At 46.9% G+C, this 24,680-nt stretch overlaps 2 protein-coding genes across 8 annotated transcripts in view; both read left to right on the top strand.

Moving 5' to 3' along the window:
- NBR1 (NBR1 autophagy cargo receptor) overlaps positions 1-15,965 on the top strand; it is a 41,102-nt gene extending 25,137 nt beyond the window's left edge. For all 4 annotated transcript variants that reach the window (XM_066263528.1, XM_066263530.1, XM_066263529.1 and 1 more), the window contains 5 exons: positions 1,559-1,985; positions 2,773-2,867; positions 3,811-3,868; positions 4,588-4,696; positions 14,226-15,965. In XM_066263528.1, coding sequence (XP_066119625.1) covers positions 1,559-1,985; positions 2,773-2,867; positions 3,811-3,868; positions 4,588-4,696; positions 14,226-14,399 — 863 coding nt within the window. In that variant the 3' untranslated portion in view covers positions 14,400-15,965. The remainder of the gene's footprint in view (positions 1-1,558; positions 1,986-2,772; positions 2,868-3,810; positions 3,869-4,587; positions 4,697-14,225) is intronic.
- A 146-nt stretch (positions 15,966-16,111) lies between these two features.
- On the top strand, positions 16,112-23,239 carry TMEM106A (transmembrane protein 106A). Of its 4 annotated transcripts, none has more exons than XM_066263522.1 (9): positions 16,112-16,191; positions 16,502-16,637; positions 17,756-17,961; positions 18,498-18,561; positions 19,683-19,836; positions 20,326-20,466; positions 20,578-20,621; positions 21,148-21,201; positions 21,555-23,239. In XM_066263522.1, exons 3-9 carry the CDS (start codon positions 17,775-17,777, stop codon positions 21,652-21,654), a joined length of 744 nt encoding a protein of 247 aa, XP_066119619.1. In that variant the 5' UTR covers positions 16,112-16,191; positions 16,502-16,637; positions 17,756-17,774; the 3' UTR covers positions 21,655-23,239. The 4 variants fall into 4 exon arrangements, with proteins under 4 accessions (XP_066119619.1, XP_066119621.1, XP_066119622.1 ...); XM_066263524.1 differs by having other exon boundaries at positions 16,122-16,191; positions 16,571-16,637; XM_066263523.1 differs by lacking the exon at positions 16,112-16,191 and adding an exon at positions 17,189-17,300 and having other exon boundaries at positions 16,200-16,637.
- The last annotated feature ends 1,441 nt before the right edge of the window (positions 23,240-24,680 follow it).

Below are 24,680 nucleotides of genomic sequence, written 5' to 3'. Positions count from 1 at the left end.
CAAGGGGTTACTCAGCCTGCTGAAGGCCCACGGTCAAGGCACATATGAGAAAGCCGTCAGTGAACAACTAAGGTGTCTCAACGAAAAACTGATGATTGATGCTTCTCATCTCTCTGTTCCTGTCTGTCTGTCCGTCCCTATCTATCTCTCTGACTCTCTCTGTCCCTGTCCCTATAAAAAATAAAATAAAATTTAAAAAAATTAAAAAGTCTGGTAGGACTTAACATCAAAATGTTCACAGTAGCCCTGGCTGGCTAGCTCAGTAGTAGGGCGTCGGCCCAGCATATGTAAGTCCCAGGTTTGATTCCCGGCCAGGGCACACAGGAGAAGCGCCCATTTGCTTCTCTACCCTTCCCTCTCAACTTTCTCACTATCTCTCTCTTCCCCTCCTGCAGCCAAGGCTCCCTGGAGCAAAGTTGGCCTGTACACTGAGGATGGCTCTGTGGCCTTGGCCTCTGCCTCAGGCTCTGCTAGAATGACATCAGAGCAACGCCCCAGATGGACAGAGCATCGCCTCCTGGTGGGCGTGCCAGGTGTATCCCGGTCGGGCGCATGCGGGAGTCTGTCTGTCTGCCTCCCTGCTTCTCACTTCAGAAAAATATAATAAAACCCAAAAAAATGTTCACAGTAGTAATCTCTAAGATTATAGGTACTTTTTCCCCTCTCATCTCTGTTTTGCCAATTTCCTACCATGACTTCTCATTACTTTGCAAAGACAAAGAGGAAAGTAGGCATAAAGTTCTACCATCTTTATCATTTAACATTTTCTGTTTTCACAGCACTGCAAGCTAGTATATCAGTTTTGCTTTGATCCCTACCTCAGTATAATTAAATATTACATGAAGAGGAGAAAGAATGGGACCTCCTTGCCCCTGGCCGGTTGGCTCAGCGGTAGAGCGTTGGCCTGGCGTGCGGGGGACCCGGGTTCGATTCCCGCCCAGGGCACATAGGAGAAACGCCCATTTGCTTCTCCACCCCCCCCCCTCCTTCCTCTCTGTCTCTCTCTTCCCCTCCCACAGCCAAGGCTCCATCGGAGCAAAGATGGCCCGGGCGCTGGGGATGGCTCCTTGGCCTCTGCCCCAGGCGCTAGAGTGGCTCTGGTCGCGGCAGAGCAACGCCCAGGAGGGGCAGAGCATCGCCCCCTGGTGGGCAGAGCATTGCCCCTGGTGGGTGTGCCGGGTGGATCCCGGTTGGGTGCATGCAGGAGTCTGTCTGACTGTCTCTCCCCGTTTCCAGCTTCAGAAAAATAAAAAAATAAAAAGAATGGGACGTCCTTGTTTTAATATTCATAGTGCTAAAAAAATTCATATTGCTTCTCAGAAGCCTAGATGTTACAGCCTATTTTATTTTTGTGGACTTCAGTCCCCTCGAACTTTGCATAGACTCCAGACTTAGACTATGACCATGATACAGTTCCAGCAACAACTTCCCTCTGGGTCGTGTTCCTCCTCTGGCTTTCCTAACTTGAGCTTGTGACCCACGAGGCTTTACCAGGTAAGGATAGCTCCAAGGGCTGCTTTTATCTTAGGCCTTAAAACTGGTTGCTTCTGTCCTTTAGTGAAATTTGCCTCGCCTGAAGAAGGACCACTTGGCGATGAGAGAGAGGAGATGGTCCATATTGCTGAGGGAGAAGCTGTCATGGAGGAGGAGGAAGAGGAAGAGGAGCTCAAAGATGAAGTTCAGAGTCAGTCATCTGCTTCTTCAGAGGATTACATCATCATCCTGCCTGAGTGCTTTGACACCAGCCGCCCCCTGGGGGACTCCATGTACAGCTCTGCGCTCTCACAGCCGGGCCTGGAGCGAGGGATTGAAGGCCAGCCTGGGGTTGAGGCTGCCCAGGAACCGGTCGAGGCTGGGGAAAGACTCCCTGAAGGGGAGAACCAGCTGCAGGGGCACAGCATCAATGACATCCTCATGGCCTCACAGACTCTGGACACGGTGCCCCTAACCCCAGAGGTGGTGGGTCCTCCACCACGGCTGCCCAGGTACCGTCCACACTCCCCTCAGCTGGGCTGTTCTTCAGAGGTGGAATAAAAAGAGAGCAATCAACTTGATCTCAAAACCTGTTTTCTTTTGTCAGCACGGGAATTTAGATGAATAAAAGTTGTACTTCCCAGTATTTGTGGATTCTGGATTCAAAGAAATACTTGTTTTAGTTAATAACTGTTTGAGTATCATCTATCTACTTAAGTTTTAATCATTGAGAGCCAGTTTTTAAACATAAACATCCTTGGATCTTTCCACCCTGTTCTGTTGACTCATGGGAAAAGGCAGCAAAAACTCATTAAATCAACACAGTGTAATTAGGAAGTTTATTATGGAAAGAGTATACTATAAAGCCAGAGATAAGTTACTTTTATTTTTATTTTGTTTGTTTTTTTGTTTTGTTACTCTCTTTAAGTTGAGAGAGAAGTTATTTTTTATTCTCTACTGGATTCTGTCTGTGTCATTGCTCTCTTATAGGATGGAAAATTGTGAAGCCTTGCCTATAATTTAAACTATTCTCCTAGGGAGCTAGATATTTCCCTTTTACCCACACCAGTTGATATAGGGAAAAGTGACTAGACTGAAGCGAGTCTTTCTAGCTTGACCTGCTAAAGAGAACCAGGAGAACAAGCCCTTCTCATCTGATCCCTAAATTCAACATGTGATCTGGATCAGAAATGTGAAGCTTCTGTAGAGAATTTGGCACTACTGTGCTTCGTGTACTGTTTCCCCACCGTTACCACAGGTGCCTCCTCAACTTACTTTCAATATTGTGTCTTTCTGAAGGAGCCCTCCTTGTGCACAGCATCATGGCTCCCCAGGAGTGGATTTACCAGTTACCATACCAGAAGTTTCTTCAGTCCCCGATCAGATCAGAGGAGGTAATGACCAGCCTGAGCGTTCTTTCTGTGCTCCTTTCTAATGGAAACCAGGTATAAACAGGCACTCTTTGTGATTCTTGGCAGTTTTTAGAAACTTGCCCTTTCACTCATTCTGTTCTCCTCCCTCATACTTTCTGCTATTCTCTAGCTTAATACTTATTAAATGAGACCTCAGTGAGGTTGGCATTGTGCTGCCTGACCCGTGGTGGCGCAGTGGATAAGGCATCGACCTGGAATGCTGAGGTCACTGGTTCGAAACCCTGGGCTTGCCTGGTCAAGGCACATACGGGAAGCAGCTATTATGAGTTGATGCTTCCTGCTCCTTCCCCCTTCTTTCTCTCTCTCTCTCTTTCTCTCTCTCTCTCTCCCCCCCTCCCTCCCTCTCCCCCTCTCATGTGCTCTCTCTCTCTCTCTCCCCCCATCCCTCCTCCCCCCCCCCTCTAAAATGAATAAGTAAAATCTTTTTTAAAAAGAAAAGCACAGACTTTGGAGCCCGACCAGTCTCTGTTCCAGCCCCAGCTCCATGTTTCCTCACTGTGGTGTGGCAGTGGTGTGGCAGGTTTTTCCCACCTGCAGGTCTGTTTCCTTATCTGCAAAATAAGGAAGCTAGCGCCTTGAAGTTGTGACTAGACCCTCAAAAATCACTTCCCACTCTTCCTCAGAAAACAAAACCTAAAAGTATTTAAGAACTAATAAACCAGAATGAAAGGATTATAGAATTAATCTTTCTGGTTCAGTAAACAATCACCTTGCATTGCATTCTGGACAGTTTCTCCATATCCCTTAAACTACCTGGAAATTTTCTCAAATATTTAAAAAAAAAAAAAAAAAGACTTTAAACTGTGATTAGATTGCCACCTGCCTCAACAATAGCCTTGCTGTGAGGTAGGAAATACAAGGCCCTATGGATGCTGCATCTAACCAATAGCTCTTTTGTTTTTAGAGCCCAGAGGCTCACCAGGACTTGTAAACAGCAGACAGAAGAGCTATGACCACTCAAGGTAATGACCTTGTGCAGCCTCTTCTTCAGAAGCAGGTGGATATCCCAGTGTTGCTTCTGTTTAAACAGGCCTCTTGGAGCATGTGCCACTCCAGAAAGCAAAGGAGGAGAGCCTTCTTGTTTCTATTTCTCCTGGAACTTGTGAGCAAAACTGAACAGAGGGCTAGCGTTGAGTTTAAGAGTGTTCACCCTCTACACCAGAGAGGACACACCCTCCACTCAAATGCAACTCACTCTTAGTACCAGAGGGGAAGGCAGGAAGGTCGAGGCTACTGTGCATCTTTGTAATATTTTCTTAGACATGCCTGCCTCTCTGCAGCCAGTCATCTCAGAGCATTGTTAAGGTGGGCTCCTTCCTACAATATCCAAAAAAACCACATTTCCTTTAGGAGGTGTTTTCTCTGAAAAGATAATTGAGCAGACAGATTGCCAATAATCCGCTGTGCCCCTGATCACGGTAGTCTTCAGCTGGGACTGAAAGCTGGCGTGCTAACCATAGTGGTGTGTCTCTGCAGTGCACATATCTTGTACCAGTAGAGTGGGTCCTCCATCAAACCAAGATTTGTAGCTATAAAATTGACATGAAAATAGTTCTTTTTTTACAACTGATTTTTCTTCTCAAGGAAATCTCATTTTCTTTTAAGAATTAGAACTTAGATTATCTTGTAGGAAGACAAAGGTTTGTGTTTTTTAGGGAGATAATTTAGTTCTCCTCCACAGGCACCACCACCATGGGAGCAGCATTGCTGGAGGACTAGTGAAGGGGGCTTTGTCTGTTGCTGCCTCTGCATATAAGGCCTTGTTTGCTGGACCACCAATCACTGCACAGGTCAGTGCATGTTTTATTTTCCTGAACCAAATTCAAGTCATGAATGAAAACAATGGCATCTGTCTAGGTTGGAGAGAAGCATGGCATTGTAGGAAGCATAACCTTTAGACTTAGTCTTTGGTTAACATAATTCCACCACTTTCTAGCTGTATGAATTTGGCCAAGTTTCTTTTCTTTTTTTTAATTTTTTTTCTTTCTTTTTTTTTTTCTTTTAGCCGGGGGGAAGATGAGAAGCATCAACTCGTAGTATTGCTTTAGTGTTCATTGATTGCTTCTCATACTTGCCTTGACTAGGGGTCTCTAGCCAAGCAAGTGACCCCTTGCTCAAGCCAGTGACCCCATGTTCAAGCTGATAAGCCTGCACTCAAGCCAGTGACCTCATGGTTTCAAAGCTGAGATCTCAGCATAGCTATTTTTAGACTTTTTATTGATCGATTTTTGAGAAAGAGAAAAAAAACATTGATAAGTTGTTCCATTTATTTCCTCATTCATTGGTTGATTCTTTTTTTTTTTTTGCATTTTTCTGAAGTTGGAAACAGGGAGATGGGGAGGCAGTCAGACTCCCGCATGCGCCCGACTGGGATCCACCCAGCATACCCACCAGGGGGCAATGCTCTGCCCATCTGGGGCATTGCTCTGTTGCAACCAGAGCCATTCTAGCACCTGAGGCAGAGGCCACAGAGCCATCCTCAGCACCTGGACCAACTTCGCTCCAGTGGAGCTTTGGCTGCGGGAGGAGAAGAGAGAGACAGAGAGGAAGGAGAGGAGGAGGGGTGGAGAAGCAGATGGGTGCCTCTCCTGTGTGCCCTGGCCAGAAATCGAACCCGGGACTCCTGCACACCAGGCCGACGCTCTACCACTGAGCCAATCGGCCAGGGCATTTGGTTGATTCTTATATGTACCCTGATCAGCATCGAACCCTCAGATGCTCTAGCCAACTGAGCTACCTAGCCAAGGCTGGCCTACCTTAAGGGAGGAAAGGACCTAATGTTGTTAAGGAACTACTATGTATAGGGAGCTTTACCCAGTATTGGTGCTACCAGATGAATAAGACCCCAGTCCTTCCCATAGGTAGTGGGAAACAAGTGACATAAACAGACATTTATAGGAGAGTATAAGATACTGTGTCAGTGTTTATATTTTTCTGAAGTGATAAGCGGGGAGGCAGAGAGACAGAATCCCACTCTACCACTGAGCCAACCAGCCAGGGCCTGTGTCAGTGTTCTTGACAGATGGAATGCCTTAGCCTGGTGTGGGTCCCTCCATGGGGCCAGGAAAGGCTTCCTGGTAGGTGATGCCTGAACTAAGTTCTAAAGTACAAAATAATTGTTGCCAGGAAAGAGAGATAGGAAGGACATTGTAGACAGAGTAGCCAGTAGAGAGACTTGGAAATGTGAGTCTGAAAGGTGGATTTGGGCTAAGAAGAGTAAGAAAAGACCTTAGCTCTGCAAGAAAGATGCTGTGCTAGTGGATTATAATTTTATAGTAGAGCTATTGAAGGGTTTTAGGGAAGTAATTAACATGATTAGACTTGTTTATGATGTGATCAGAATTGTTCAGAGTAAGAGACACTGTAGTGTGGAGGCTGTGGAGCTGGGAAATCCATTTGAGAATGTATGTGTATGTGGAAAAGAAGGGTAGGGGAGAAATAAAGAGATTGAAATGGTGGAACTTGGAGACTAAGATGAAATGGCTAGAAGTCAAGGATAAATTCCAAGTTTCTGGCTTAGGCAGTTAATAATACCTTTCATTTAGAGAGGATATGAAGAAAAACAAACAAACAAAAAAAAAATGAGAGGATATGCAGGAAGACTATATTTGGGCAGGAGAAGAAAATTAGGTCAATCAGGCCTGTGGTGGCACAGTGGATAGAGTGTCGACTTGGAATCCTTAGGTCTCTGGTTCGAAACCCTGGGCTTGCCGGGTCAAGGCACATATGACAGACAATCAATGAACAACTAAAGTGAAGCAACTATGAATTAGTACTTATCGCTCCACCCTCCTTTCTTCTCTATCTGTAAAAGTCAATAAATATAATCTTTTAAAAAAGAAGAGAGCTTGGCCTTTGGTGCTGCAGTGGATGGGGCATCGACCTGGAACACTGAGGTCGCCAGTTCAGTACTCTGGGCTTGCCTGGTCAAGGCACATATGGGAATTGATGCTTCCTGCTCTTCCCCACTTTCTCACCCCCCTTTCTCTAAAATGAATAAATAAAATCTTAAAAAAAAAAGAAGAGGTCCTGGCCAGTTGGTTCAGTGGTAGAGCGTCAGCCTGGCATGCAGAAGTCCCGGGTTCGATTCCCGCCCAGGGCACACAGGAGAAGCGCCCATCTGCTTCTCCACCCCTCCCCCTCTCCTTCCTCTGTCTCTCTCTTCCCCTCCCACAGCCAAGGCTCCATTGGAGCAGGGATGGCCCGGGCGCTGGGGATGGCTCCTTGGCCTCTGCTCCAGGTGCTAGAATGGCTCTGGTCACAACGGAGCGACGCCCCGGAGGGGCAGAGCATCGCCCCCTGGTGGGCAGAGCGTAGCCCCCTGGTGGGCATGCCGGGTGGATCCTGGTCGGGCGCATGCGGGAGTCTGTCTGACTGTCTCTCCCAGTTTCCAGCTTCAGAAAAATCAAAAAAAAAAAAAAAAAAAATAGAAGAAAAGGTAAGTTTGGGAGTGCTGAATTTAAGATACATCCAGGTAAAGTTATCCAGATTGCAGCTGGGTATGTACATCTTGGTCACTGGAGATAAAATCATTTGTATATAGGTGGAGCAGGAACTGTGTGATTGGATGAGATATTCCAGGAAGAACAGGGAAAACAAGAAATAGCCTTTAAGGATCATGGAAAGGAGGGCCCTTCAAAGAGAAGACTGAGAAGGCAAATGAGAGAGTTCTGTGCTAGAGCTTAAGGAAGGGGAGTTTTAATGAGGAGGGCGTGACCAGCGGAGTCAAATGCTGAAGAGAGATGTGAATGGGTAGAGAGGACTTTGACAATGCCAGAATGCCTCATTTTCAATAGCTGGATTACAAAGGAAAAAAGAGAGTGAAAGCTAGTTTACATAAGTCAGAGGGAAACATTTTTAAAGACAGGTGAGCCAGTAGTAAAGAAGATGAACAATCAAGATCAGAGGATAGCCTGACCTGTGGTGGCGCAGTAGATAAAATGTCGATGTGGAACACTGAGGTCTCTGGTTCAAAACCCTGGGCTTGCCCAGTCAAGGCACATATGGGAGTTGATACTTCCTGCTCCTTCCCCACCCCTTTCTCTTTCTTTTCTCTCCTCTCTCTAAAATCAGTAAGTTAAATCTTAAAAAAAAAAAAAAAAAGAAGAAGAGGAGAGCCTGACCTGTGGTGGCGCAGTAGATAGAGTGTCAACCTGGGATCCTGAGGTCGCTGGCTTGGAGCCCCCCAGTCAAGACATGTATGAGAAGCAATTGATGAACAACTAAAGTGATGCAACTACAAATTGATGCTTCTCATCTCTCTCCCTTCCTGTCTGGTCTATCTCTCTCACGCTAAAAAAAAAAAAAAAAAAAAAAAAAAAAAGATAAAAAGGATGATTAAAAGATTTCGTCCCTCGTCTCACTGAATTAAAAAAAAACATTTCTTAGAGGTAATGAGATATAAAGCCAAGTATACATAAATGGATTAACTTGGCAAGAAGGATGGATAATTTATTGTGAAATAAGAAGTAAGGTAACAGTGGAATTAGTTATAGAGGGAAATGCCAGAGACTTTGCTCAACACATTTACATACTTTCTCATCGTAATTTTCTCAACAACCCTGCAAAATAGGAACTATTCTGTGTCTCCATTTTCATAAAAAAGGAAATTGAAGCCCTGGCCGGATGGCTCATTGGTAGAGCATCGGCCTGGCGTGCAGGAGTCTTGGGTTCGATTCCTGGCCAGGGCACACAGTAGAGGCGCCCATCTGCTTCTCCACCCCTCCCCCTCTCCTTCCTCTCTCTCTCTTCCCCTCCCACAGCCAAGGCTCCATTGGAGCAAAGTTGGCCCGGGTGCTGAGGATGGCTCTATGGCCTCTGCCTCAGGTGCTAGAATACCTGTGGTTGCAACAGAGCAACGGTCCAGATGGGCAGAGTATCGCCCCCTGGTGGGCATGCCGGGTGGATCCCGGTCGGGCGCATGCGGGAGTCTGTCAGACTGCCTCCCCATTTCCAACTTCAGAAAAATAAAAAAATTAAAAAAAAAAAAAGGAAATTGATATTCAATACAGTATGTAAATGGTTAGAATTAGGATATTCTACATGTTAGGAGTATTTGAGAAAGTAGTGTCCACCACAGGCTGGCCCAAAGAGAGAGTAAATGAATGTTAGCTCCCTCTTACCTAGACCACTTTTTTTAAAGATATTTTATTATTTTTTTTATTCATTTTATTTTAGTGAAAGGAGGAGAGGCAGAGACAGACTCCTACATGCGCCCTGACCGGGATCTACCTGGCAAGCCCACCAGTGGGCTATACTCTGCCCATCTGGGGCCCTTGCTCTGTTGCAACTGGAGCCATTTTTAATCTCCTGAGGTGGAAGCCATGGAGCTATTCTCAGTGCCCAGAGCCAACTTGTTCTAATCGAGCCATGGCTGCAGGAGGGGAGAAGAGAGAGAGAGGGTGAGAAACGAGAGGGGGAGGAGTGAAAAAGCAGATGGGTGTGTCTCCTGTGTGCCCTGACTGGGAATCAAACCCAGGACTTCCACATGCCAGGCTGACGCTCTACCACTGAGCCAACCAGCCAGGGCTTTTTAGAGATTTTATTTACTGATTTTAGAGAGAGGGGAGAGTAAGAAAGCCAGGTACAGTGGGAAGCATCAGCTCATAGTAGTTGCTTTACATATGTGCCTTGACAAGGCTAGCCCAGGGTTTTGAACCTGAGACCTTAGCATTCATTCTAGATCGATGCTCTATCCACTGTGCCACCACAGGTCAGACAGTCACTTCTATTCTTTTTTATTTTTTATTTTTTTCTTATTAAGTGAGAGATGGGGAGGCAGAGACAGACTTCCGCTTGTGCCCTGACCAGGACCCATCCACCTGGCAAGCCCCTACCAGACAAGGCTCTGCCCAGCTGGGCCATAGCTCAGTTGTTTGGCAACTGAGTTATTTTAGCGGCTGAGGCTGAGGCCCTGGAGCCATCTTCAACACCCAGGGTGGGAGGGGAAGAGAGATGCCGGGCCCACACACTAACACTGAGCCAACCAGCCAGAGCCACTTCTATTCTTTAAGAAAAACAAAGGCCTGGCCCTGGCCGGTTGGCTCAGCGGTAGAGCATTGGCCTGGCGTGCAGGAGTCCTGGGTTCGATTCCCGGCCGGGGCACACAGGAGAGGCGCCCATTTGCTTCTCCACCCCTCCCCCTCTCCTTCCTCTCTGTCTCTCTCTTGCCCTCCTGCAACCGAGGCTCCATTGGTGCAAAGATGGCCTGGGTGCTGAGGATGGCTCTGTGGCCTCTGCCTCAGGCGCTAGAGTGGCTCTGGACGCAACAGAGCCACGCCCCAGATGGGCAGAGCATCGCCCTCTGGTGGGCATGCCGGGTGGATCCTGGTCAGGTGCATGCGGGAGTCTGTCTAACTGCCTCCCCGTTTCCAGTTAGGAAAAAAGAAAAAAAAAAAGAAGAAAAAGAAAAACAAAGGCCTGTGGTGGCGCAGTGGATAAAGTGTCGACCTAGAATGCTGAGGTTGCCGGTTTGAAACCCTGCACTTGTCTGGTCAAGTCTCATGGGAGTTGATGCTTCTACTCCTCCCCCCTTTCTCTCTCTCTCTATCTCTCACTCTCACACTCTCTCTCCTCTCTAAAATTAATAAAATTTAAAAAAAATTCAGCTCTGGCTGGATAGCTCAGTTAGTTAGGGCATGGTCCCGAAGCACAGAAGTTGCCAGTTTGATCCTCAGTCAGGACACATATGGGAGCAGACTTATATTCCTCTCTCTCTCTCTTTCTCTCTCCCCCCACCTCCCTTCCTCTTTCGCTAAAATCAATTATAATAAATCAAGAAGGTCACCTGTGCGGAGGACCCGGGTTCGATTCCCGGCCAGGGCACACAGGAGAAGCGCCCATTTGCTTCTCCACCCCTCCGCCGTACCTTCCTCTCTGTCTCTCTCTTCCCCTCCCGCAGCCAAGGCTCCATTGGAGCAAAGATGGCCCGGGTGCTGGGGATGGTTTCTTTGCCTCTGCCCCAAGCGCTAGAGTGGCTCTGGTCGCAACATGGCGACGCCCAGGATGGGCAGAGCATCGCCCCCTGGTGGGCAGAGCGTCGCCCCTGGTGGGCGTGCTGGGTGGATCCCGGTCGGGCGCATGCGGGAGTCTGTCTGACTGTTTCTCCCTGTTTCCAGCTTCAGAAAATGCAAAAAAAAAAAAAAAAAAAAAGAAGGTCACCTAGGGCCTGACCTGTGGTGGCGCAGTGGATAAAGCGTCGACCTGGAAATGCTGAGGTTGCCGGTTCGAAACCCTGGGCTTGCCTGGTCAAGGCATATATGGGAGTTGATGCTTCCAGTTCCTCCCCCCTTCTCTCTCTCTCTGTCTCTTCTCTTCTCTCTCTCTCTCTCTCTCTCTCTCTCTCTCCCTCTCTCTAAAATGAATAAATTTTTTAAAAATTTAAAAAAAAAAAAAAGGTCACCTAGGACAGGGGTCGGGACCCTATGGCTCACAAGCCAGATGTGGCTCTTTTGATGGCTGCATCTGGCTCGCAGACAAATCTTTAATGAAAAAATAATAACATTAAAAATATAAAACATTCTCATGTATTACAATCCAATCATTTCCTACCGCTCATGTTCATGGTTGCAGGCGGCTGGAGCCAATCACAGCTGTCCTCCGAGACAACACCAAATTTTTATTGGATAATGCGTAATGTACACGGGTCGTTGTGAGGTCAGGAAGTAAACTTTCTCCTTTTAATCAGTAGTCAGCTAGCTAGAAACCCTTTTGACGAAGAAGATGGCTAAAAGAAAAAAAAGATGAGGAGTATCGTACTTTTCAGCAGGAATGGACAGAGGAATTCACCTTTGTGGAGAAAGCAGGTTCTGCAGTGTGTCTAATATGCAATGATAAAATTGCATCAGTGAAACAGTCAAATATAAAGCGGCACTTCGACACACACCGTACTACATTTGCATCGAAATATCCAATGGGGGACAGCAGGAAGAAAGCATGTCAAGAGCTACTGTGCTGAGTGCAAACTAGTCAGCAGCAACTCCGTGTTTGGACCCAACAAGGTGACTGGAATTCGTCTAGCTTTGCTGGTGCTTTAGCAATTGTGAGAAACGGAAAGCCATTCACAGATGGGAAGTATGCCAAAACATTCATGCTTGATGTTGTCAATGAACTTTTTGACTACTTTTTGGATAAAGACAAGATATTCAAATGAATAAAAGACATGCCTCTGTCGGCAAGAACTGTTCATGATCATACCATCATGAAGGCAAATCAAATTGAGGCAACACAAGTGAATAAATGCAGCACCATTCTTTTCTCTTGCTTTGGATGAGTCAACAGACGTAAGCTATTTATCCCAGTTCAGCGTGATTGCAAGGTATGCTGTTGGTGATACACTACGTGAGGAAAGTCTTGCTGTTTTGCCTATGAAAGAGACAACAAGACTAAGTTCACTATAGAAAAAAATCTACCGATGGATAAACTTATTTCGGTGTGTACTGATGGTGCTCTGTGCATGGTGGGGAAAAAGAGGATTCGTAGCACTTCTTCGTGAACATGAAAAGAGACCCGTCCTAAGTTTTTACTGCATCCTACATCCGGAGGCACATTATGCTCAGATGTGTGGCAAGCAGCTTGGTGAGGTGATATCTCTGGTCATTCGGGTGGTCAACTTTATTGTTGCCCGAGCTTTAAATGATTGCCAATTTAAAACACTGCTGGATGAAGTTGGGAATAATTATCCTGGTCTGCTTCTGCACAGCAATGTGCATTGGTTGTCAAGAGGGAAGGTGCTCAGCCATTTCGCAGCTTGTCTGAACAAAATCCAGACTTTTCTTAAAATGAAAAACGTTGAGCATCCTGAGTTAGCTAACACTGAGTGGCTCCTGAAGTTCTATCTCGTGGACATGACTGAACATCCGAACCAGCTCAATGTGAAAATGCAAGGCGTTGGAAATGCAGTCTTATCCCTTCAACAAGCAGTGTTAGCATTTGAAAACAGCTGGAACTCTTCATCACGGGCATTGAAACGGGTCGATTATTACATTTTGAAAAACTGGGAGACTTTAAAGATGCATGCACAGCAAGTGACCCTGCTCAACATCTTGATCTGCAGCAGCTAGCAGGCTTCACATCTAATCTCCTGCAGTCATTCAAAGCGTGCTTTGGAGAATTTCGTGAGCGCACTGGTCTTTTTAAGTTCATCACCCATCCACACAAGTGTGTAGTGGACAGCGCCGGCCTGAGTTACATCCCCGGTGTCTCTGTCAGAGATTTTGAGCTACGAACTACTGACCTGAAGGCCTCGCATGTGGGTGAATAAGTTCAAGTCACTGAATGAAGATTTGGAAAGACTTGCACGACAGCATGCAGAGTTGGGGAGCAAACACAAATGGGTAGAAATGAAATAACTTCAAACCACACACCAGCTGGTTGTCAAAACCTGGAACACGCTTCCCATCACATACCACACAATGCAGCATGTGAGTATTACTGTACTGACAATGTTTGGCTCTACATATGCATGTGAGCAGTCTTTCTCACATCTGAAGAACTTTAAGACCAACCTACAATCACATTTAATAGATGGAAGTCTCAACGCCTGCATGAAGCTTAACCTCACCACGTATCAACCAGACTATAAAGCCATCATCCGTTCCCATCTGTCTCTCCCTATCTATCTCCTTTTCAGACTCTCTCTGTCTCTATAAAAAAAACAACAACGTACTTTATTCATCATTGGTTAGCAACAGCATAACAATGTTATTAAAAAGAATTCAGAGACTTACTGTACTTTAAAAGTGTTGGTCTTACATAAAATGCACACATTTACTTGTATTTAGTGTTAAACATATTGTATGGCTCTCATGGAATTATATTTTAAAATATGTGGCATTCATGGCTCTCTCAGCCAAAAAGGTTCCTGACCCCTGACCTAGGATGTCATTTTCCAGGCAGATTTTTGTCCAGCTCTTGCATATCTGGCTAAATTTTTCATGCTAACTTCCAGTAACAGTCTCATCTCTTGCTTAGCCTTGCCCCATCCTCATGATTACCTTTAGTTTCATAGGGCTTCCAGAGCCCGCACTCAAGCTGGCAACCTCAGGGTCTCGAACCTGGGTCCTCGGCATCCCAGTCCAATGTTTTATCCACTGCGCCACTGCCTGGTCAGGCTAGGTTTCTGATTTTGGGTACAAACCGTACCTAATCCAAAACAGTCTTCTTCCACTTAGATGACCTACTAGGTATTAGGTGGACAAGAGGTAATATCCTTGCATCTAACTATCTAATATTTTTAATAAATCTGGAAAGATTAATATGATTTACCAGATAAATGTAAATAATACAGAAAATGTTCTCTGGTTTTCTTGACATGTACAGCCAATAGTTTCTGAAGATCAGACAGCAGCCCTGATGGCCCATCTCTTTGAAATGGGATTCTGTGACAGGCAGCTGAACTTGAGGCTACTGAAGAAACACAATTACAACATCCTGCAAGTTGTGACAGAACTCCTGCAGATCAATAACAACGACTGGTACAGCCACCGCTATTGAGGAGTGACCATGTATTAAATAACTTTGCTGCTCAGAGATGATCTTTATTGTCATTGGGGTGTGGGGTAGAAGCCCTTGTTTATTTTTTAATCTGATGAATCTGTATTGGGCCCATCACTGAATTGTCAAGACAATAACCTGTATTACAGTATTTTTTGGAGCAAATCAAAGACCAGAACGTAAATTTTTGCTTTAGACATTGATGAATAGGAAGATAGGTTTTCAGTTGATTTGGATAAAACTCCTTTCTCCATTTTAGTGTGTTGAACAGTATAACTTGAACTTTCTATACAACGATTTTTCTTTCTGTTTGTATTGAAATTGGGTATTTTTGTTGGTTGATATGGATGTTTTTATGGGGTTGTATGTTGTCAGTTTTGAAAAGAAATTAACCCTGAAAGTTGTTTTCAAAAAATGCTCATAATTTCTCTACCCTCCCCCAAACCTCATGCTATGTGGTATTGAAATAATACCCAGAGCATAATAGGAATGTTACTCTTCCTTTCTCAAGGAGGAAGTCATTTCCCTGCAAGGCTTAGTAATTGGCACTGTTGTTTTCTGAAGAGGCCATTGACCTTCTGGGTCTTTGAACTTCAGTGAAAGGAGAAGGGCATGTGCTAATTAAACTGCCAGCAGTATCTATTGTAGTAGTTTTGCGTACATTTTTTTTTTTATTTAAGAAAAAAATTAGGTAGTGTGAAATATTGTGCTAATCTTAAAGAGGAAGGAAAAAAACTTCATTAAAGGGAAAGTAAATTTAACAGTTACTTTTTTTGTTATGTCAGGACAGATCTTATTTACAGTAGAGGGAGATAGAAATGTGGGAAATGAAGGCAGCCTCCTGTGTTAATCTCAGGCAAGTTCAGGGGTGGGCAAATGAGTGTGCATGAAGTGCAGGAAATCCTAATGACTTCCTGAATGTTTGAAATCTGTTCAGGGGTACCTAGCCCTAGCGAGTCTAGAACAGGAAGAAGAGGCTGGTGTTTTGCAAAAGTTGGATGGGGCAAACACTGAAAAAGTTTTGATTTAACCCCAGGATGAGCAGGGAAGAGCTTGCTTCCAGGAGTGCACGGCCTCACTTTGTTTACAGAAGGGTCTTGGGTACAATTGGTGAAGAAAGAGGTTACAAAAACACTAAAAGATATATTCATGAAAATGACTTAAAGGGATAGAAGATAATCTCACCCCAGCCCGAAGGGGGAAAGGGTAGTAAAATAGTATTATTTAACCTGGTTGGTATTTATAATAAATGATTTTAATTAATCATTAGCCATTAACCATAAATGTTTATTTACAGTATAACTCTTGAATGCTAATCAATAGCCAGGATTCAGACTGCAAGCCAACCAGGCTGTTCATTATTTAAAACGTTTTTATCCGGGCATCTGGGTAGAGGCTGAGCGGCAGGGTGTATGTGATTAATTGGGTTGATGTGTTGCGAGACCTGTCCTGAACATCTGAGTCGTATTGTAGGGGTCCAGGAGTGCCCTGGGGTCAGGCCGTCTGACCAGTTGTACATACCCGCTGGGGGAAAAAAGTGAAATAAAGGTTCTTTTGAAACTCCTATTTGGATTGGCCGGTCTTGTGGGAGCAGCGTCCAGGAACTGAGTGAGCTGAGGAACCGAGAGCGTCTCCTGCTGTGTTGAGAGGGGCGGGCCCCTGCTTAGGAGGGCGGGGCCGGAGGAGCTGGGCGGGACTTCCCAAGGCACCGAGTCAAATCTTGGAGCAAGCCCCTGGCTTCCGCACTTTCGATTCCGCTTGCAGCCGTTTCTGCTGCCGTGTGGCCGGGAGGGTAAGGCACTCACGGGCCGGAGGGAAAGGACCCTTCTTTGGGAGGCAAGGGCCAAGGCACCTTCTGTGCCTCCTAGCCCAACACACAGGCACACGCGGCTACCAATCTCGACTAACGGCCTCTCGGGGGTGTCTGGTGGGACGTGAAATTTCCCCTCAGTGAAATTCCAGCCTTTCGGTCCGATCCTAAACCCCACCCCAATCTGGGCCTAACGCCGGCCCAGGAGTAGGATGGGAAGCAGATTGGCCCTCCCGGGAGGCGGGGGTCGCCCCTCCCCATTTCTTCCAACGCGGTTCATTGGGTCCCCCAGGACTGCTGAAGGGGACAGGTTTCCCTGGGCGGCTCCAGCCCTGGCTTCTCGGGTCACCCTGCCCCGCAGGCTCTCCTTCCCATAGACGCAACCCCAAACCTGCTGAGAGGAGCCTCGGATCCCAGACCTAAACCAGGTGAGGCTCCCTTTATTTCAGCCCAGGAAAGTCTGAGTGCGTCTCACCTTGTCCACTCGTTGTGCCACCACTCTTGAGTTTTGGGGAAGAAGATTTAGCCCTGGCCTTTCCTAGTGAAGGACAGACCCCCGTCCCTCAAGCATTCTTGCCTACCCCACCTCAGAAAGCAGTGAAGAGGCTTATGCTCCAGGGTTATTTTAGAGTTCTTAGCCTCACCTGTGACCAGTCAGCCTCCTTTCTCTTGTTTCAAAGAATTCCTGCCTTCCTATTAAAGCCAGCACCTGCCCAGACTAAGGAATGGAAGCTTTCCTTCTGCACCTGGGCTGGGAGACCACAGGCATTTCTTCCCAGGTGCTACCTCTTCAGAGTTGTCTGGTTACATAGGAAGAAGGGACTCCACTAACTGTAGTCCCCTGCCCTATCCAATTTATTTCCCTTGAAGTGAATGACTGCTCAGAAACTTTCCCAGAGGAAAGAAAAAGTGTTTTGCCATTCACTTATGGAAGTCCCTTAAAGTGAAATAACTTTTGCTTTTCTTTTCCCTTTTGTAGGCAGATTGAGCTCTCCAACAATAATAAAAGAAGTTCAAATGCATTGATACTTCTGACCTGAGAGTCCACTATAACTGCTTGATTGCTTAGGCTTGAACTTGCTGAAATTATGGTGGGACCCCTTGCCTTCTTTTTTTTATTATTTAATTAATTCATTTATTTTTACAGGGACAGAGAGAGGGATAGATTAGGGACAGATAGACAGGAACAGAGAGAGAGGAGAAGCATCAATCATCAGTTTCTTGTTGAGACACCTTAGTTGTTCATTGATTGCTTTCTCATATGTCCCTTGAGGGTGGGCCTTCAGCAGGCCGAGTGACCCCTTGCTCAAGCCAGGGACCTTGGGTCCAAGCTGGCGAGCTTTTTGCGCAAACCAGATGAGCCTGCGCTCAAGCTGGCGACCTCAGGGTCTCGAACCTGGGTCCTTCCGCATCCCAGTCCAACGCTCTATCCACTGCGCCACCGCCTGGTCAGGTGCCCTTTGCCTTCTTGAGAACCTAAAACCAGAGTGACATTCAACATCAGTGCTAACAAGCTTAGCACTAAATTTTGTGCTTTTCTCATTAGTGAAAAAGCCCCCTGAACGATGAGTGAGACGTTCTCCCAGCTGGGCTCTCAGGAGGATGAATGCAAGTCGATCCTACCCCCTGACTCAGCCATTGGCAGCAACGGTAGCAGGAGGTTTTTTTCTACCTGTGTGCCTTGTGAAAGGGCTGCTGGTACCAGCTTTGTGACTTGTCCCACCTGCCAGGGCAATGGAAAGATCCCTCTAGGTGAGTGGCTCAGTTGAGGCTCTAGAAATAGTCTGAATCCAGGAAAAGCTCTATGGAGTCAGCTGGCCCATAGCCAGGTGCCACTATGCCACTAAGACTCCTTGAATGGGGTTGGGTCTCCTAGCTCTTGGTCCCCCAGTTTCAGGCTGGCCAGGGAGATGCTGACCCTTCCGGCCATGGTTGTACTCCCGGTTAAAATCCCCAGGGGATTCCCAGCGTCCCTCCCTTAAACACTGTGCCTTAGGATTCAGGAAGTTAGAAACCGACTTCTTCAAAGAAGCTAGGCTCTAATTTGCTGGTGGCTTGCAGAGATTCTTCACATGTTTGTGAAAAATCTCACTTTCATTCTAGAGATAGCAAAACTGAGCTGCCAACTTCAGCAGCACAGCCCAGTGCTCCCAGTCCTGCTCTGGGGCAGAAGTGGCATGTGTCTGACATTGCTCTGTGGTGTGGAGGGGGACTTCTGGCAGGCTGGCACAGGAAACATCTGTCATAGACACTTCGTAGCCCTTCCTCTCACTTCTTTCTGTCTACAGAGCTAGAGAAGCAGCTGGTGGCCCTCATCCCCTATGGGGACCAGAGATTGAAGCCCAGGCACACGTAAGCCCCTCTTTCAACTCCTCAGCCCCATAGGCCGTTGCTGCTGGAGTCTGTTCTTTGTCTCCCCCGTTCTGCCTCCTTCCAGTTTTTCTCCATTGATTCTCCCTCAAAAAAACCTGAGCCTCACTGAGCTCAGACTAGTTCCGTTTCCAAGGATTTTCCTGATTTAAGAAATCTGGTCATAGCTATCTGAAGCCACTCAGTGTCCTCCTGAGCATCACTGCCTCAAAGAGCATGGCTCCCTTTCAAAGATAGAGAGGACCTCTTGAGTATGCAAGTCCTTCCAGGAGGGAGGGAGTGGCCCTGGCTGCAACTGGTTTGGGGAAGTTATTTTTCCTAAGAGCTTCCCTTGCTGTGATAGCCCAGATCTGCTTGTTCTCTTCCCAGTAGAGTTGGAAAACCAGCTGCTCCCTGTTCTGAGACACATCAGAACCTCAGAGGCAGCCCTGAATTTCACTGGGGAGGGGGTCATGACCCTGACTATCATCTGTGTCCATTTGATATGGATTCCTACAACCTCCTCCCAAGGTCCTCAGCTTCAGTCCCAGCCTTCCCCACCACTGCACCAGAATCCATATCTAGCAGTGCCCCTCATAAGTTTCTTCCAAGGTGCTATCTTTTTAATGCCCGTGTCAATTTTTAATTAGATGGACAAATGACATCCTGTTCTGATTATTCAGGACTCTCAAAATTCATGTGTACTGACTTTTCCCAGTGGTAGTAGTTAGCATTTGCTGAGCTTTAGCTATGTGTCAGGACTTGGGATCATTGCTTTTTTATGCATTAGCCATATCAGATTCTATGAGGTAGGTACAATTATCTCCATTTTATAGTAAAAACTGAGGCTTAGGGTTGCTCAGTGCTACTGGACCAGTGGGGTACAGAGAGCTGGGAATGGAAGCCAAACTATCTACATCCCAATTCTGTGTTCCTACCTACTTTGGGCCACATTTGAGTGTAGGTTGGTCCTCCACATCCAGGGGGCTAAATGTATACTTGTGGGGGGAGGCAGACTTCAGAGGAGAGCCTGTACGTGAAGGAGTGTCTGAACGCCCCCTGCCTGAGTTTCCTTGATGTTCAGAAGTCTCCACTCCTCTACCATGGGCCCTGCTTTCCTACAGGAAGCTCTTCGTGTTCCTGGCGGTGCTCATATGTCTGGTGACTTCCTCCCTCATCATCTTTTTCCTGTTTCCTCGGTCCATCGCTGTGCAGCCTGCGGGCCTCAACTCCTCCACTGTGGCCTTTGATAAGGCTGATGTCCTCCTCAACCTAACGGTGGGTGGATGCCTGTACCCCTGGGCTCTGACCCCCATCTTCCCAGCAGTACTTCTCTGTAACCCTTGCCCTGTGTTGTGACTCTGGACACGGGTAGCCAGGGACCTTACGGCACCCAGAGGCTGTTAGAAACCTGGGGAGAAGCAGGGCAGCCTTGAGTCCCATAACAGATTGTGTAGGATTGGGACTCTACACAGTGAGGGGTCAGAATCAGGGCCCGAGAAATAAATCACTGGGTATAATGGGGGTGGCGTGCCTGAGACTTCCTGAATGGGCAGGGTAAGACTGGATGCTGAGCCAGCTTAATGTTTTAGTTAAAGTGGCCCTCACCATTAAGAGCCCCTGTGAGGGGCTCCTGGCACTGGTCTTCTGCAGCTGAGGCCCGTATTGGGGGTGGGGCTCAGTCAGTCTGGGGTTTTGAAACCGTTTGATTTCTCCTTTCCAAGGAAGGCCACTCTCACTCCTCCCTTTCCTTCTCTTCAACCCTAGAATATCTTGAACATCTCAAATAGTAATTACTACCCCATCATTGTGACCCAGCTAACCATTGAGGTTCTGCACCTGTCCCTCGTGGTGGGGCATGTCTCCGACAGCCTCCTCCTACACATCAACCCTTTGGCCAATAAACAGGTGACTACCTCTCCCTGGCCAGCCCTGCCCACAGGTAGATGGGTGTGTGTGGTGATGGGAAGGGGGCAGCAACTGGAGATAGGGCTAACCCTATGCCCATTTGATTGACAGATATTTTATGCAGTAGCCAACAAGATCTGGGATGAAAACACATAGTGAGTATCCCTTGATCTCTTCTCCCTTGGCCTCTTTTCTGTTGGAAATCAGCCTTAATTCCTACCAGAGTTCTTGATTGCTTAGCAAACCCTGCAGCTAGCATTTGGCCTGCACTCATGGCTGAGGCTGCAATGTGCAACGGTTCAGTGTCCCCATCCTCTTCCTGTTTGGGGCTAGGTTAGAATAAACAGGCTAGAATTTGGTTAATCCTTACAATATGTGGCCTTGGGTTCATCAGCCGAATTGCTAAGAAGCATGAATGTTTTGTTCTCTGCGGAGGGAGGGGCCAGCACGTGCTTGGGCCAAGCGGGTAGGGATTGGAGGAGTGATATTACAGCAGGGTGACATACTCCTGCTAGGCAGAGGGAGAGGGGAGGGGTAGAGTGGCATTTGAGGCCCCTGATGGAGAGGGACCCAGGCGGTTAGGAGGCTGGGTGGGACACCTGCAGGTCTCTAAGCCTTCTGATAGGCTACTCAGTGTGAAATGTGATTCGATGTGTTTCTCTCTCCCTCCTCCCCCCTCAGCAAAATCTGTACTTGGCTGAAAATCAAAGTCCACCATGTCCTTTTGCACATCCAGTAAGTAGGGCTTGGAGCCCTGGTGTCCCCTCTCCCACTTCTGACTCCAGTCTCTCCTCAGCCCACCTTGTGAGAGGCAAGTCATCCAGGCTGATCCATGAATCTGTTAATTCTTGGGAATAGCAGGTCTAGTCCGCTCTCTAGGTCCCAATTTGCTTATATGCTATTACTGTGACAGCGCAGAGCTGTCTGGAACACAGGCAGGGCAGCAATCCCAGATGTCTTAGGAGAATGGGGAACCAAAGACAGGGGGCTGGTATCTGAGGAAGCCAACCCACCCTCCTGATGGCAGAGCAGGGCCAGAGCTGTCCTCTTCCTCCCAGACACAGTGACAAAGCTTGCTTCCTCTCCAGGGGCACCTTGACCTATACCTACCTGAGCCACTCAGAGCAGCTGGTCTTCCAGAACTATGAATATGTGGACTGCCGGGGAAACACATCGGTGCCTCACTAGCTGGTCCCTCAGCTGCCGTCACATGTCTGCATTCCTCAAATTCCAGGCATCTGCTAGCCTGGTCTGTATCTCTCACAACTCCATGGTGCCCACGGAAGGACTGTGGTGATTTTGCCAAAGGAAAAGCACTGCTTTATCATACTCTCCCGCCCCAGCCCCGCCCCGCCACCCACACCCACACCCACACCCACACCCTCGGCACAAGAAACTTTCTGTGGAAGTTAACTTCACACACACACATACATACACATGACAGCAACATCCTCTGACTTCCACACAAAGAGAAGCCCGGTCCTTCTAGGGGCTGCCACCAGGTTTTCCCTAAGGTCTGTCTTGAGGAGTCTGACCTGATGTTTCCTCCGAGTTACCTTAGAGTCCTCAGGGCCCTGGAGTGGCCCCTGCCCTTTCTGTTTTTAGCACCTTAGTTGCCTAGCTTCTAAGGTCTGGTCTTCTCCTGCCTGAAGGTGGAAAAAGCTTTAATTTTATCTGGCTTTAAAAACATGAACTCTCTGTTTCAATAATTCAGAACATAAAGAGCTACTTTAAATTTGTGTGTGTGCACATGCATGCACCACATCTCGGAAAATGTACAGAAAGTAATATATCTTCAACCATTAAATTACTTCTTTAATTAAAAAAAAAAAAGTCTTCTGGATCACCTAGATAAATATGACCACTGAGACAGAGAGAGGGCCAGAGGAAAGTCATTCCCCAAATCATACTCAAGAGAGCTTTTATAACAAAGGAGCTAGTGCCAGAAGGACCACAAAATGTTACAGGATGTCATTCCTCTGGGTTAACTTTAAAAAACAAGACCTTTAAAATATAATGGAGTCTTTATAACACTGTATAACAAGATGGGTAGACTGAAAATCTTTTGTAACACATAGAAGTTTCTTGCAAGTTCAGGAAGCCACCAAACGTCCTCTAAATCCCCTGACCTGAGGCTCCTTTCAGATTCAGCCTCTCAAAATAAATGCAGAGAGGTTTGTCCAGATGCAGGGGTCCCCAAACTTTTTACACAGAGGGCCAGTTCACTGTCCCTCAGACCATTGGAGGGCCGCCACATACAGTACTACTCTCACTGACCACCAATGAAAGAGGTGGCCCTTCCGGAAGTGCGGTGGGGGGCCGGATAAATGGCCTCAGGGGGCTACATGCGGCCTGTGGGCGTAGTTTGGGGACACCTGGAGGGTGAAGTCAATCAAAGAGTGAAATCAGCTGCAAGGTTTTGGAACCTGGTGTAGGATACCCAGGACAGCGCTACCCTAGCATAGGAGTGATGGTGCAGTTCTTTTCAAGAGACAAACCTGTAGCACCGAGCATACATGTTGAATAGGAAAAACATTTCTGGCTTGGCCTCCCTGTCTGTGCAGTCCCAGAGAAAATCTTGTACTTTTCCTCCCTCATTAATGCTCTGGCTGGGTAGCTCAGTTGACTAGGACGTCATTCCAAGACACTAAGGTTGCAGGTTCGATCTTGGTCAGGGCACATACAAGATGAATGCATGGATAAGTGGAACAACAAATCGATGTTTTGCTCTTTTTCTATCTCAAATCAATAAATAAAAATTTAAAAATTAAAAGGAAGAGTCCACTGGAAAAAAAAAAGTGGATAAAGCGTCGACCTGGAATTCTGAGGTCGCCAGTTCGAAACCCTGCACTTGTCTGGTCAAGGCACATGTGGGAGTTGATGCTTCCTGCTCCCCCCTCTTCTCTCTCTCTCTTTCTCTCTCCTCTAAAATGAATAAATTAAAAATAAATAAAAAGTTTCTTGTTTTTCCTGTCAAAATATTAAAGGAGTTTTGAATTAAAAACAAAAAACATGTCCTGGCTGGATGGCTCGCTTGGCTGGAACATTGTCCTGCAATGCAGAGGTGGCTGGTTCGGTCCTTGGCTGGGGCACATACAGAAACAGATCGATGCTTCTGTCTCCCCCTTACCCCCCTTCCTCTCTCTGGATTCAATAAAAATAAAAAAATTTTAAAAATAGAAAAAAATAAAGACAAAAAAAAAGGCAACAGAGAACATTAAAAAAAACACACAAAAAAAAAACATGAACTCTTGCCCTGGCTGGATAGCTTGATTGATTAGAGTGTCATCCCGAAAAACAGGTTGTAGGTTCGATCCCCAGTCAGGGCACATACAGATCAATGTTTGACTCTCTCCCTTCCTCTCTCTCTAAAATCAAGTTTAAAAGAATGAATTATTTTGGGGTCTTCCACCGATTGATGGGGAAGTGACGTGAGGGACATTAAGTGCTGTCCCCAGGGTCTTTTAGGATACATAGATGCTTTCCTGTGCCTCCTGGCTTTGGTCATGTGACAAAGTGGTCTGCTTCTCTCCTGGTAACTTGTCCCCTGCCTATCTGACGGCTGGATTGGCCAAGGCCCTTCGGCTCTGCATCCTTCCTGGTTAAAGGCTGTCCTGCTTCCTAGGGAAGACAGCCATCCTCCAGCTCAAGCTTCTCTCCATGAAACAGTTTTATTTTCTTCACAGCAGAAGCAAAGTAGGAGGGAGGTACCTACCACCCCATGGGCCTACACAGGAAAAACAGACAAAGCCAGAGTCATTGTCAAAGGTATTTATTGGCCTGGGCCGGATAGCTCCCTTGGTTAGAGTGCTGCCCTGAAACACAAAGGTTGCCAGTTCAATCCCCGGTCATACAGGAACAGATCAATGTTTCTCTCCCTTCCTCCCTTCCACCCTTCCTCTCTCTAAAAATCAATCAATAAAAATATTTATTAAAGGAAAGCTTCTGGCTTGTGATGAGCCTCCAACACTGAGCCTGTGCAAGCAGACACAAGCAGGCCCAAGAGTGGGCCCGCTGCAATCCTCCCAAAAGCCTGCAGAGGCGAGACTGACAGTACCCAGCCCAGCGGCTGGGCTCTGCTGAGCCGGGACCGCCCTTTGCTCCTGGAGGGCTCAGCTTTCCTTTGAGCATCTGTCACTCAGATGAAGCTAAGCCCCAGATACTCCAGGCCCCACTGGGCTCAAGTGCAGGCAGTTTCTGTTCTTTAGCTGAGC

Source organism: Saccopteryx bilineata, chromosome 2, assembly GCF_036850765.1.
Source record: "Saccopteryx bilineata isolate mSacBil1 chromosome 2, mSacBil1_pri_phased_curated, whole genome shotgun sequence".
Lineage (NCBI taxonomy): Eukaryota > Metazoa > Chordata > Mammalia > Chiroptera > Emballonuridae > Saccopteryx > Saccopteryx bilineata.
The sequence above is the reverse complement of the archived record's forward strand: the minus strand, read 5'-3'. Positions and strand labels throughout refer to the sequence as shown.

Coding starts and splice junctions, on each gene's coding strand:
- TMEM106A (XM_066263522.1), top strand. CDS start 17,775: ATGAGTGAGACGTTCTCCCAGCTGGGCTCTCAGGAGGATGAATGCAAG. Junction 18,562..19,682: donor AGATTGAAGCCCAGGCACAC/GTAAGCCCCTCT, acceptor GCTTTCCTACAG/GAAGCTCTTCGTGTTCCTGG. Junction 20,467..20,577: donor ACCCTTTGGCCAATAAACAG/GTGACTACCTCT, acceptor TTTGATTGACAG/ATATTTTATGCAGTAGCCAA.